Source organism: Etheostoma spectabile, chromosome 3 (genome assembly GCF_008692095.1).
Source record: "Etheostoma spectabile isolate EspeVRDwgs_2016 chromosome 3, UIUC_Espe_1.0, whole genome shotgun sequence".
NCBI classification, from domain to species: Eukaryota; Metazoa; Chordata; class Actinopteri; order Perciformes; family Percidae; genus Etheostoma; species Etheostoma spectabile.
The window spans coordinates 2,301,906-2,316,050 of NC_045735.1; the positions used below are offsets into that span (position 1 = coordinate 2,301,906).

Here is a 14,145-nt window from a genome sequence, read left to right on the forward strand (position 1 = left end):
CATACACACACACACACACACAAATACAAAATACTCAGTGTAAGTGGCAGTCTCTGGATGTTTCCTATTAAACCTTACAGTCAATATGAATGCAGAACAGAAACATCACCGGCTGGCAGTTGTACATGTAATCTGTACATTGTGTTTCAATGGGATGTTCCTCATCTTATCAGCATCATTTGGCTTTCTCTCTCTGGGAATTCATGTCATAGTGCAGATAGCACACATGTAGACACATGAACTTCATTGATTCCTAGGGGGGAAATTACAATTTTACACTCCATTGGTATTACAAATTTCAAACTTTCCCAATATACTGTATATACACACATTCACAAACGAGACCGTACACATGCATTAATGGAGAGATGAGTGAGGGGGCCACCAATGAAAGGCGCCCTGAGCAGTTGGGGGTTCAGCCCCTTGCTCAAGGGCACCTCAGCAGTGGCCAGGAGTTTAACTGACTCCTCTCCAGCTCTAAGTCCACAGTCCATCCTTGTTCCGTAGGGGGACCACTACGTACTGAGCTCCCGCTACCATGCACAGTACATGACCTGCAGCACTCCCTGTCACATTCAAAATACTCAACCATGTACCTCATCAGTACACACACACACACACACACACACACACACAAACATGTACATGCTCATTACATGTACATGTACATGTAATGAGCTAAGATATTGCTGAGGTTATATTTTAACTTTAGAAGTCAGTCAGTGACTCATACAGTAGTAGCTTCCAGCCTGGACTGTTTGTACAGAGTGATGATGACAGGGTGGGGCAGTAGAGTGGTAAACGTTGTCAACATAAGCTATAGACTTTAAATCAAGGATGGCCTAAATTATTTAGATATGAATCTGGGTTCTGAACTGTCATCTCATTTGAAACACAATCGCTGAGGATATAAATAACCCTATTTGTCTCACCTCAGGTGAACTTCTTCATCTTTATTCGCATCATCCAGATTCTTGTATCCAAACTGAAAGCCCATCAGATGAGATACACCGACTACAAATTCAGGTGAGACACGTGGACATGGCTGTTAAAGTTATGTTCACCTTGCCTGAAAAAACACTGAAGGAAAAATGCTACAAACACATTGTCCCCTACAATCGAAACAGTGGCAAAACAGTATTTGCAGTGGACAGGACAGTAATTTGGTTAATGGTTTTTACAACATGGCTATCATAGTGAACATGTGAACATTGTGGAACCTTTAGTGTGGGAAAACCTCCTTAGTGGATTAGAACAATATTAACATTAGTGGAGGTGCATAGTCTGATAATGTCAGCACTGTGATAGCTTGACACCACCTTCTAATCTTTGACTGAAATAAGCACAGTGTTGGCTTACATGGCTTTCCGATGACATGAAACGGTCATGAAGGTCCTTTTATTCGTATTTTTACCACATTGTAATTTCCCTGTGTGACTGAGACAACCTTTGATAAGCTTTACTTGACTGTCCCTTCACTTGAAGCTCACTGTAGCCATTATAAATACAACAGAAGACATGCATGCTGTAAATAAGTATGTGTAAAATATGCAATAAACCAAAAAGCCAGCAACCATAAAAAAGAAAGAGAACTGCAGGTACATTTTCAAAAGTAAAACAAGATATTATATCTGATATTAGCAGATGAATACTAATAGATATGGTATAAATGATAGCAAACACCTTAGACATCTAAAACATGACAAGGGGTCCCAGCTTCCCAGCCAGAAAGGTCTGGAACCATTACCAGTGCTGTCTGTACGCTTAGCATATGTGTTTTGTGGGTCACATTTAAATCTGTAGAGTAACTAGTGATGATAAATTTCAAATAAATGCAGTGGATTCAAAATTTCCCTCCTAAATGTAGTAGATTAGGTATAAAGTGGGATAAAAGGGAAATACTCAAGTACCCCCAAAATGTACTTAATTACAGTACATCATTTCAACATACTCTTACCTAACTCTGTTTCAGCCTTCTTATAGCAACATGTCAAATCAACTCTGAATGAAAAGTATTTCAGGCTGAAGCTTCCGGAACAAGGAGCCGCAGTGGACACACACACACACGAACACACACACACACACACACACACACACACACACACACACACACACACACACACACACACACACCCCTCATGGCTATCTCGCACAAATGGTCTGATTTACAAAAATAATTTCCATCAAGCAGCATCTCCCACAATGCTCTGCTGGAGAAAGATAAAGTACTCACTTTTCAGCCTCTGGGCAGCTGGATAGGGAGACTGTCCTTGACTGGAAAGTAGGTGCATCTACCCTGCTTTGGTCTTTGACCAAAACACTGAATAGATAACAGATATAAAGTTCTGGTTTGTGTCTTTCCCTCCAGACTGGCCAAATCCACCCTGACCCTGATCCCTCTGCTGGGGATCCATGAAGTGGTCTTCGCAGTGTTGACAGAGGAACACACGGATGGCATCCTCCGCAACGTCAACCTCTTTTTCCAACTCTTCTTCAACTCTTTCCAGGTACAGTTGGGACTTTGTATATCCACCCGGGATGAATTTATCATCATCATTTGTTTATTAATTTAGCAGAAGCCGTTTTCTTGATAGGAACAGCATCCCAAAACACATTTTATGGTATTTCAACATTGGTTCGACATTAAGAGTAATTTCCCCTCTTCACAGGGTTCCTTCGTAGCCATCCTCTACTGTTTTATCAACAAGGAGGTAAGTAGTGTGTCTATGTGTGTGCACGCATGATACCAAAGTGAGTGTATATATATTCAAGCACTGTGCACCAGGATAACAGAGGCTTGACATAAAATACTTTTGAAATAACTAAAGGAATTGTGGTGGGGCTTTTCAGTGTCCCTCATAGTCGACAATGATTCTCCCAATGATATGTGGGCAATAAAAAGACGTTCTACTTGAAAGCAAACAGATGATCACTGCTAAGGTTGACGAGTGTCTTTAAAGACTTGAGAGAACTGATTTACAACTCTACAACAAGAGTTTTGAGTCTGAGTTTCCAGATTAGTTTAGTTTTATTTATTTATTCATCTGTTTATTTAAAAGGGACAATGCATATCAATTCACAATTTTGTGTATACACTCAAAATGTAAACGTGCCAGATTTAGCAAAAAAGCTCATTTTCATCTGTAGTCCCTTGGCAGATCAACACATCATCATATCCCATTAATGAAAATAATGCAAGAACGATAGAAAGCAAAATAATAAAGAAGAAGAAAAAGAGAGGGGGGCAAAAAAAATTAAAAATAAACAAAATAAGTATAATACAGAGAAGGGCAGTACCTAGGATGAGGTAAACCAGCTATTGAGGATTGCAGTTTTGATTGTTTTTAATCCATCTCTTGAGTGTGATTTTAAATGATGCTTTCTCTGGGTTCAATAGGAAGGCAGTTCCAATAATTTGAGGCCCGTAATAAGAAGACTGTTTGGCTAAACTTACGTCGATACTGCACAACGCAGTCTGCTGCCCTAGTTGCCCCGCCACTGCTGTTCCTCTGTTGTATAAATTCACTCAGCGGTAGAGGTGCAAGCCCATGTAATATTTTGAAAATGAGGCAGGCATCTAGATAATGTACAAAAAACTGTCAAAATGTAACAAGTTGTATTTAGAAGCAGTATGGCAGTGGTGATAGCTAATAGGTTTTTGATCTAGTGATTTTAAAATTGGATTATAAAGGGTTTCTATCCATTTTTATCAACTCGGTGTACATTTAGTTTAAAGGTGTCCTGATGCTTTTCTTTTAGATTTTCCATCTTTAGTAGCGTCCTGCCCAAGGACTTTTTGTCTTCTGATTTTTCTCCTCTTTCTCTCACTGTACCTCATCCTTTGCTCGCAGGTGCAGGCAGAGATAAAGAAGAAATGGCAGAGGTGGAAGCTGGGGATGACCGACCTGGATGACCAGAGAAACACTGGCAGCAACACGCCACAGGTGCGCGCCAATGCTGCAGCTTGTCCAATAAGTGCTGTATTGGCTGTAGACTTGACCAAAATGTTTATTGTATGAAGTTGTTTTTTTCCTGCTGCGTTTCTATTTACAGGCCTTGTGTATCGAAAGAAACACTCTAAATTAGATTCTTTGTATGACGGCATGTAAACATGGAAACTGTGCTTGTAAGCGTCTTTCAAAAGTCGAGCGCTGGAAATACTTAACCTTTACCTGGCCTGCCCATCAGTCATGTGCAAGCCTTTTTTTCACGTAGCTTCACACGGTGCGCATAATTTATGAATGTTTCCATTACTATTTTTTCTGAAATAGATTTATAGCTGTTGCTTCAGTGATTCAACATTCAGTTGTTTAAAATAATGTGTTTATAGTTTGTTTAAAACCCCATTGGTTTGTTTAAAACAATTTTAAATCATCGTTTGAAAGAGATACTGCTGTTACAAATGTGCAGCCTAGTTATGATCCATCCATCCATCCATCCATCCATCCATCCATCCATTTCGTGAATCACTAATCAGTAGTGGTGTAAAAAAATAATAATAAAAAAAAAAAAATCGATCAAGCTCCCCAGATTCAAAATTGATTCGTAGATTTCCAAAACTCGATTCATTTATTTATTTATTTTTCATTCTGCAATGGCGTGTGTACTATCACATGGGAAAAATAACTCAATTTACATTCTGAAAATAGCTTTTTTAATTGAGAAGTTTTTGAATTGAATCTTGAGCCTAAAAATCAATAACAAATCGTGACATTTTCTGAATCGTGCACCCCTACTAATCAAGCTAAAGTAATGGGATTTTCACATATAAAGCTAGATTGAGTCATTATTGTCCCATAGGGATAACCATTTCCACACATCTTCTTTCCATAGCACAACACCACATATGGAACACATAAAACATGTAACACATGTACAGTACACATTAAGACACCCACATAGACATATCAAATGTGAAAACTGCAAAGCAACTGAGGTGGTGGGGGCAGTATTGTAGTTTCTTCAGCACTGTCATGGCTGGGGGGACAAAACCTTTTTTTTTTTTTTTTTAAATGGCTTTAGTCCAGTTCAGTGCTCTGTGTCGGCTGCCAGATGGAAGTAGTATGAAGAATTGATTCATGGGATGGTCTGTGTCAGCTGCTAATGTACGTGCTAGGCGTGTGATGGCTGTGTCAGTCATGTCTGAGAGGCTGGGTGTGGGGAGATTATCTTAGAGGCAATATGTGTGATTTTAGTGAGTTTGTTTTTGCAGGTGGCGGTTAGTAAGGTGTTAAAACTGGGTGAGCAGTACAGCAGGGTGGGTTGGATGAGGAGAAGGAGGTGCGAGGCAACAGAAATGGCAGAAAGGAAGCAGCACATTTCACAGATACTTATGGTTGTGATAGACTTTTTCAGAGATCCATAGATAGACATTTAATGGATTTCTGTAATTTTGATAAATAACATACTCATGTTCTCTACCTTGGACAAAACTAACTAACGTCATGTCTAAATCATTGTGCAGGTTGTTGCCACCATGCCACCATGTAGCCAGTGCCCCCATCCGTCTCCCGGCCATTCTCTCGCCAATTGCCAAGAGGACAGCTGCCTCTCCACTCCACCCCGCCCGTCTGCTCCTCCTAACCCTCGGCTACCACTTCCTCACCCCTACACCCAGGACCAGCTGGGAGCCAGACAGCTAAAGACCTACAGCTACGTCCCTGCTCATACACAGGGTGGAGGAGGAGGAGGAAACGAGGAAAAGTCTTGTGAAAGCTACTGCTGAAAAGAAGTGTGAACTAGCCAGACCCTCCTCAGCAGCGCTGGGGAGGAAGGTCTGGCAAAGTGAGACTAGACTCACTAACACCCTGACAGAGGATTTCAGAATCAAAAAAGGTTTTATTGCCAAGTAAGTTTTTTTACGCATACAAGGAATTTGTCTTGTTGTTGTCACACATTCTCTAAATAAGACAAGAATCAGATGAATATAAACAATATAAGTATTAACTAAAAAATAAAAATAAGACAGAATAAAACAAGTTAAGTAAAAAGGAACAGTACAGCAAAGTAAGTAAAGTGGCATTAGGAGCCAGAGGTGGGGTGTGGAGAGAGTCAGGGTGGGTTCCAGGCCTTGTTGATACGGCTAGTGGCGGAGAGAAAAAACTGTTCTTGTGGAGTGAGGTTTTGATCCTGATGGACCTCCGCCTCCTGCCAGAGGGGAGTGACTCAAAGAGTTTATGGCCGGGGTAGGAGGGGTCAGCCACAACCCTTCCAGCTCACTTCAGAGTCCTGATGGGGTACAGGTGCTGGAGCAGCGGAGGCAAATTGCAGCCAATCACCTTATCTGCAGACCGAATGACACGCTGCAAGCTGCCCTTGTCCTTGGCAGTGCTAGCAGCATGCCAGATGGTGATGGAGGATGTGAGGATGGACTCAATGATGTGCTGTGTAGAAGTGCACCGACACTGTCTTTGGCAGGTGGAATTTCTTCAGCTGCCGCAGGAAGTACATCCTCTGTTGAGCTTTCCTGATGAGGGAGCTGATGTTCAGCTCCCACTTGAGGTCCTGGGAGATGATAGTTCCCAGGAAGCTGTGGAGTCACAGAGGGTGATAGGGGCAGGTGAGGCTGAGTTCTTCCTGAGGACCATCTCCACTGTCTTTAGAGCATTGAGCTCTAGGTTGTTTTGCTTGACCACGTCACCAGGTGGTCAGCCTCCCACCTGTAGGCAGACTCACTCACTGGTGACTGGAGGTGCAGCTGTTGGTAGGAGAAGAGCAGAGGAGAAACATTCACATGCTGCTTCCAGTCAGAAAGTCAGGCACGCCAAGCTGGGAGAGCTTCTCCTGAAGCAGAGCTGGGATGATGGTATTAAAGGCAAACCTGAAGTCCACAAACAGGATCCTGGCGTAGGTTCTTGCAGAGTCCAAGTGCTGGAAATGTAGTAAAGGGCCAAGTTGACGGCATTGTCTACAGACCCATTGGCTCTATAGGCAAACTGCAGGGGGTCCAGGAGGCAGTTGGTAATGGCTTTGAGCTGAGAAAGCACAAGTCGCTCAAAGGACTTCCTAGCCCCCAGGGCACAGGACTGTTCACTTTTTACTTTGGAAATGTTGACTTTGCACTTTTTTTACAGGCTGAGTGGTTTAGAAACCAGACAGATTGATTCACATGTTCTTAAGTGCCAGAATATCATCAACCCTGTTGAAGTGTCTTACAGCAACAGAATCTCAAGTATTTCCTGGTGGTGTAGCTGACCCTGATCTTCGACCATTCTGTCAAAAGGGGGGGGGGGGGATTAAAAGAGAATTTCCATTTGTGGATAATTTAAACTCAAGGGCTCATGTCCTTCGGCGTAAATCAGCTGCTGATAGAAACCATCCTCTCTGTTTATATTCCCATGGAGGAAGCAACATGAGTTCCTTTCATTTTCTACCTCTGAAATTGTTTTGTGTTGAAACATGGAAATGTGCCAAAATGGTTTAATTGAACCATTTTCCTGTAAAAGTGAATAAAATCCCAATGGTATTCTTTTTCCAAGAAAATCCAAATCTTAATTAACTCATCCAAGGTACAGTCATATCTACTATTAGTCATATCCGCCCTAAAGAATATTCATCTCCTTCTTCCACAGTACACTTACAGATGTTAATTGTTTCTCATAACCTTCATTTTACAACTTAGTGCAAACATAAAAATCACAAACAAATCATCACAAAATGAATATTTGAAACCTTGGTGGTGCTAAAATAGTCTCATGAGAATTTGCAACTCGTGAAACACAATGCACAAATGAATACAGAGCGATTGGACAAAATATTTGACAAAAAATGTCATTTGTAAATAGGCAAGTATTTTTCAACGGCCAATTATTTTTAAATACTCGGATATTTGTGTAAGTAGCCTAAAAATAGGCATTATGTGACCACAACTCTAAACTGAAAGCATCATAATCTTAACAAGGGGTTATTAATCATTTGCACGCATTAACAGTTATATATTTTGCATTAAAATGGGCAGAATGTCAGTCTTGAAAGCAGTGAAATAGTCACAATGTTAAAATAATAACAATATTTAACTGAACAGCAACATGTACCTATTGTATTTAAATGCAGGCTGATAACAACCACTGTTAAGTGAACAGAAAAGGGTGCGGGATTAAAAAAATCCTGGCTGTTAGCCTGGTCAGGAGCAGGCTAGCTGCCATCTCCGTGGTAACTTTAAAGTGCCCATATTATTTAAAAAAAAATCACTTTTTCTGGGATTTGGGGTGTCATTTTGTGTCTCTGGTGCTTCCACACGCATACAAACTGTGAATAAAAACTATTCATGCTGTTTTGAGTGAGATACAGGTTTCTGAATGTCCTCTGCCTTCACCCTCCACGGCTTTCTACGTCACTAGCCGAGAAGAGGAGGCTAACCGTAGCACATGCTAGCGCTAGCATGCTAGCTCGTTTGCTATGGCAAAACACTGCTGCAACATACACTAGTTCACCATAATCTACAAAACAACTACTTACATGTCTCTGTTCTGCACCCTTGTGTGTCCTTGTTTCGAAGAAGTCTTCCAGCTAATCCTGCCTTGTACTGACCAAAGTTGGAGAAAGAGTTATCTAGCTAATGGGACTTTACCTAGCTACTGAGCATGTAAAACTCCCAACAAAGATAGTATAGAAGTGAGATGTCTCCCTCTGTAGCTAAAACAGAGACCTTAACACACAGGGTGAAAAGAGGATCTGCAGCGGTACAACAAAAATATATGGTGTTTTTTAAAAATGAAACCATGTAAACCTAATCTGGTACAACCTCAAAATACAATAATGAACCTGAAAATGAGCGTAATATGGCCGCTTTAAAGTGTCTCTGCTTTCGTGAAACCGATTCAAGGTTTAAATCATCCAGGATAACTGGCAAATACTGGTTTAATCCGCTATCTAGCTTTTACAAAATAGCCCTCTAATCTCTCAAACAGAAACTCTGCACTTTTAAACTTTTTTGGCTCTACCTCCTGACTCAGATTTTTGTGTTTTTGTTTGCCCAAACAGCCTTTTTGCCCACAGATAGGTACCTTAGTTCAAATTGCAAATTAAAGGAAGGGAGTCTTTGTTGAATACCAAATACTAATCTGTGTGTTAAATCAGATTAATCCACCGTCTCTAATGCCACCTAGAGGAGAGATAGAGCACGCCACTCCTGCTTGAAGAGGTGGTGTCGGTACGGTTTTAATCCTGTGGTCTGGTGTGTTTAACAACCTGCGATGCAGCCGAGCAGCAAACTGTAGCAGCGTGCAGTGTTTCTATCACAGAAACAGACGTCCGCCTCTCGGATCTCCGTGGTCAAAGCAGCTGCCGCTAAGGGTGGAGACAGACGCCGGTCGAGCAGAGCGAAGTCTCGGTGACCGGAGCAGACGTAGTAACGTCTCTATCGAAACAATGTCTGGTCATTTTTTTATGAAATGAGCTGGTTTGACCACGGAGATGCAAGAAACACGCACTAGTCCAGAAAACACGAGAACACAGGACCTTGTTCCTGTATTTACTTTATTGTTCCCTCCCCCAGAAACATCTGACCAATAACAGGAGTGGATGTTCTTGTAATGGTGCATTTTGGTACGCTTGGATAATTCCAGGTGTGAAAACCAAACCAAACCTACCGAGGGCAAATTGCTCTAAATTTACAAACTCACCAACTAATTCGGTCCAAAGCAAATAAACTACCGGTGTGAAAACGATGAAGTAAAATGACCTGATCTAGGTTTAACTCAGTGAACCTTTAAGTTAATAAGAAAAATAAATACTAGTGAAATAAATGTCTTTATTTAATTTAATTTAAAATCTGTTTATTGATCCCCTATGGGGATATTACAATTTTACACTCTGTGTCCACACCTGGATAGTTCACACACACACACCCTAATGGAGAGATGTCAGAGTGAGTGGGCTGCCAGCTGAACCAGCGCCCTGAGCGGGTTGGGGGGTACAGTGCCTTGCTCAACAGCACCTGATAGTGACCAGGAGGTGACGTAGCATCTCTCCAGCCACCAATCCACACTCCGTACGTTTGGTCCATACGGGGACTTGAACCAGTAACCCTCCGGTTCCCAACCCAACTCCCTACGGACTGAGCTACTCCCACCCCAGTCACAACTACTACTGGTCAACCTATATGTGCTCTTTTGATTTTAAGTGACAGTGCTGTTGGACTCAGCTCTTCCTGTCACTGTGTCAAATCACCATGTAGCAGCATGCTGCATGCCACTTAGAAATACACTCACCGGCTACTTTATTAGGGACACCTTGCTACTAACGGGTTGGACCTGCTTTTGTCTTCTGATCTGCCTTAATTCTTCGCGGTATAGATTCAACAAGGTGCTGGAAACATTCCTCAGAGAGTTTTGTCCATATTGACATGCCAGCATCAAATAGTAGTTGGGATGATGATTACATCAAACTCATGACTTCATTGGCTGGACAACCTTTGGTTCTTTTAATAGCTAAAATGTGCAGTCACTATAAAAAAGAAGCACAAACCTAAATGCCAGTTGTTTTTAATTTGATATGTACGTTATCACAAACGTTAAACAAAAAGTGGTTGGGGAAAGGGGTAGAGGGTGAAACCCTTACAAAAAAAAAAAAAAACACGCACACATTCAACATTGTCCCATATTACTCATTCATATTTGTGCAACGCTCACAGCAGATTCTACAACCCATTGCCACATTTCATTTACACAAATTTCATTTTGTCAAGAGAAAAGAACTAGGTAGGGTTTTGTTTTAAACAGTAATAGCGACATCCCTTTTTGGCACAGTGGGCAGCAGACGGAGACAGGCGGGACGGTCAGTCTCACATCGTCTCGCCTGCGTTAATTAGTGGAGTATACAAGTATGCACCATCGTCCTCTTCGTAGATGATCGCCACGGTCTCACCAACTTCTGACACGGCCGCACTCGTCTGTATGTAAGCCTGAGACAACAGGGGGAGAGGAGACAGTAAAAAGTCTGTTTGACATTTTTACAAACAAAATATATACAGAGCTTAGAATAACTGAATACACCCATGCTAAAGTTGACTAAAAAGAGAAATAAAAAAAAGGCCTTAATATAAAAAAAAATAAGGGAAAATCCAACCTTTAAGGACACCAATTTTCTTTGTGAATGAATACTGTATAGTAAATAAATAAATGTTCTTCCTTAAAATACAGGGGGTTAGTGTGCAGAAGCACGTAAGGGAGGGAGAGGGGGGCGAGCTAGCCTCGTTTTGTTTGAAAATACTTTGGACGTCCACCAGTGCCGTCACCCAACGTCGCTTAGAGCACCGTTAACTACTACTGATCGGTCGCTCCCTACTGGACTTATTTCATGCACATGCGCCGAGCTCTTCACCCTCTCGAGCAGCTGCAGTCGCTCTTCGTTCAGCAGGTTGTTTTGCCTCAGCTGGCTGACCGTGTTCTCCAGGCCCAGAAGCTTCTCCAGGTGTCGGCGGTGTCGCTGCTGCAGCACCTTCACCTTCTTCTGCAGCTCGGCCACGATCGCCTCCAGCTGCTCCTTGCTCAGACTGTTCTTATGGTAGCTGCTCGTGGAAAGAATGGAAAGAGATTGTGAAAATTGGAATACAGAAACAGAATACAGGAAAGAAAAGCATGGCCACTTTAGTAGCAATGGTCTAACATGGATATTAAGTTATTGACATGTTTGCTGCATCTTTATCCCCCATGTTGTCCTCGGGTCAAATTGACCCGTTTTCCTATATCAATGTTCTTTTTAATTCTCCAAAATAACATGATTGATTCCACACAACGCTATATGGCAAGTACAGATCTCTACTTTTATTAATTTTGGGGTGCCTTATTCCATTTTACAGCATGTGAAAAAACAAATTGAAGTGTTTTTGAAATAGTATTGAGTAAAAGTTTATATATTCCAGTCTGTGATTATCATTAACATCAATTCCTTTAATTTTAGTCTAAATAATTCCTAATTTCTGCTTTTCTAATTCAAACATTAGGTTTAATTTCCTATAAATGAGGTTTATTGACCATAAATTATATTAATAACTGTAAAACTAAAGTTAATAAGTTAGTGTTACTTAACGTAAAAAAACAAAACCAAGTCAAACGAGTTGATTATCAATTTTGACGCAAAGACAACACAAGGGTTAAATTTACCACAGATCATCCATGCATCCATGTTATTTTGGGGCATTTTGGTTGAAAGAAACTTCGGATTAAAAAAACTTGAGTCAAATTTTCCCCCGAGGACAACACAAGGGTTAATAATTAGGTTGGCATTGAAGGAGCTCTGATCCCATTTCCAATAGGGCTGTGCAAATTAATCACATTTTTAAAATGGCGAGAACCATTTTGGTTTCCTGACAGTAAGTAATCGAGGAAAATGATAATTTTGCAAATACACTTATTTTGTATTGTGTTCTGAAAAGAAGAAAAAAGTTCAAATGGAAAAAAGTATGAAGGGAAACTTCCCTGTTCAAGGTGTTTTCACTGTTGAATAAAACAATGCAATAATTGCAACATCTTTCCAAAGGTCAATGATTAATCGTGATTTTCAATATTGACCAAAATAATCGGGATCATGATTATTTTTCATGATCAAGCAGCACTAATTTCTAACTTTTTAACCCCGTGGCTTTCCCCGGTCAATACAGACATGTCCACGAAACTGAGAGTCGGCGCTCACCAGTGCTCCTCCAGCTGGGGATCCTGCCGCTCTATGTCCTCATCCTCCGACTTGCCGTCGTCTCCCTCATCTGTGTCCAGTCTTTCCACGGTGAGGACCAGGGACGTGGGGGACGGCGCCACGTGTTTGGACACGATGGGCACCGTAGATGCGATGGGCTTGGAGCTCAGAGCGGACGACAGCACCGTATCCGGGGTGAAGTTCAACTGGGTCGAGGGTTCACTGGGGAAAACGTTGGGGATCGTCTCGAAGTAGGCGAGGACCTGAGTTTCACGGCCTCCGTGGACGTCCGACAGCTCCTCTGTGATACAGCTCACGTCTTCAGCGCCGAGAGTCGCCGCCGCCTCGCCTGTACAGCCGAGCGCGGAGTCACTCATGACCAGGCCGTGGCCCTGGGATAGAATGGCAGCGGTGATTCCACTCAGAAGCTCATCTTGGCCCTCACCAGCGCGGCATTCAGACATCAGCACCACCTCTCCACTATTACCGAGATCATTTACTGTCTGGAATAACGTCAAAGGGAAGTTTGCACGCGTTTCAAATCGGTCCACTGATGCCAGCGGGTTCAGGTCAGGTTCTCCAACATCACTGGACTCCACCAGGCCGGTCTCCCCCTGCTGCGATGGGTCGACAGTGATCTCGTACAGGTGTACCGCGTGCAATGCACCTTCCGTCTCCACGGCGTCAGCAGCCTTAGGCCTGTCACCCGACACTATGCTTTGATCACTGTTAACGCAAAGCCGTTTGGGCTTCGTCTCACTTTGCTCCGGGGCTTTCCGTTTCTAGAAAGAAGCAGGAGTGTGTGTTTATGAAAGGCAACATGACAGTTTCACTTGGAGCTGGAACACTTAGTGATGCAATCATTACTCTTTTCTACTGACCTAGGCCAAAGCATGGGAAGTCTTTGTATATTGCAAATAATCAATTGGGTCAATACAAGGGCAGATCTGTTTGTTTGTGCCATGTGAACCACACCCCCCCCCACACGCGCCACCACACACCACCACACACACACACACACACACACACACACACACACACACCACACACCCACAGGGTGTCACGATTCTGACCTGCGATTGTAAGGTCACAGTTCAATTCAATTTTAAATTTAAATTGTTTTTCTCTCAACAGGGACAGCAATGCCACAACAAGAGCCACTACGTGGCAGAAGGGTATTCTCAGTCCCATTAAAGGAGCGCTATGAGCTGTGAAGGTTTCTCTACAGAGCTCCCCCACAGCTTTAGAATAGATATTTGGCAGCTCCGATGTTTACTGGTGTCTGACTCCTCGCTCGGTCAGTCTTCCGTTTCCTCTTTCGCTGTTCCACCGACAATGCTTTCCTAAGTCTCTGCTTCTTTTTTTGCCGGCTCAGCCATGACGATAGACTGTAGATGACTGTTTCTGATGCATCTGAAGTGAAGTGTGTGCATGCGCTGAAAAGTGCAAAGCTGCCTGTTGCAGTGCTCCGTCTCTGTCTTCCTACTACTGGTGCTACTGTGACACAGAGTT

General features: G+C 42.4%; 2 protein-coding genes across 2 annotated transcripts in view; one reads left to right on the forward strand and one right to left on the reverse strand.

Annotated features, from left to right (window-relative positions):
- Positions 1-7,687, forward strand: part of gipr (gastric inhibitory polypeptide receptor) — a gene marked incomplete in the record, with an annotated part of 24,750 nt that extends 17,063 nt beyond the window's left edge. Inside the window, 5 exon segments of the mRNA XM_032512114.1 lie at positions 938-1,026; positions 2,369-2,507; positions 2,670-2,711; positions 3,852-3,944; positions 5,465-7,687. Of these exon segments, the coding sequence (XP_032368005.1) occupies positions 938-1,026; positions 2,369-2,507; positions 2,670-2,711; positions 3,852-3,944; positions 5,465-5,725 (624 nt within the window).
- A 2,781-nt stretch (positions 7,688-10,468) lies between these two features.
- LOC116687016 (THAP domain-containing protein 5) overlaps positions 10,469-14,145 on the reverse strand; it is a 5,929-nt gene continuing 2,252 nt past the window's right edge. Inside the window, exons 3-5 of the mRNA XM_032512116.1 lie at positions 12,634-13,415; positions 11,323-11,509; positions 10,469-10,903 (exon numbers count right to left, since the gene is read on the reverse strand). Coding sequence (XP_032368007.1) covers positions 10,784-10,903; positions 11,323-11,509; positions 12,634-13,415 — 1,089 coding nt within the window. The 3' untranslated portion in view covers positions 10,469-10,783. The remainder of the gene's footprint in view (positions 10,904-11,322; positions 11,510-12,633; positions 13,416-14,145) is intronic.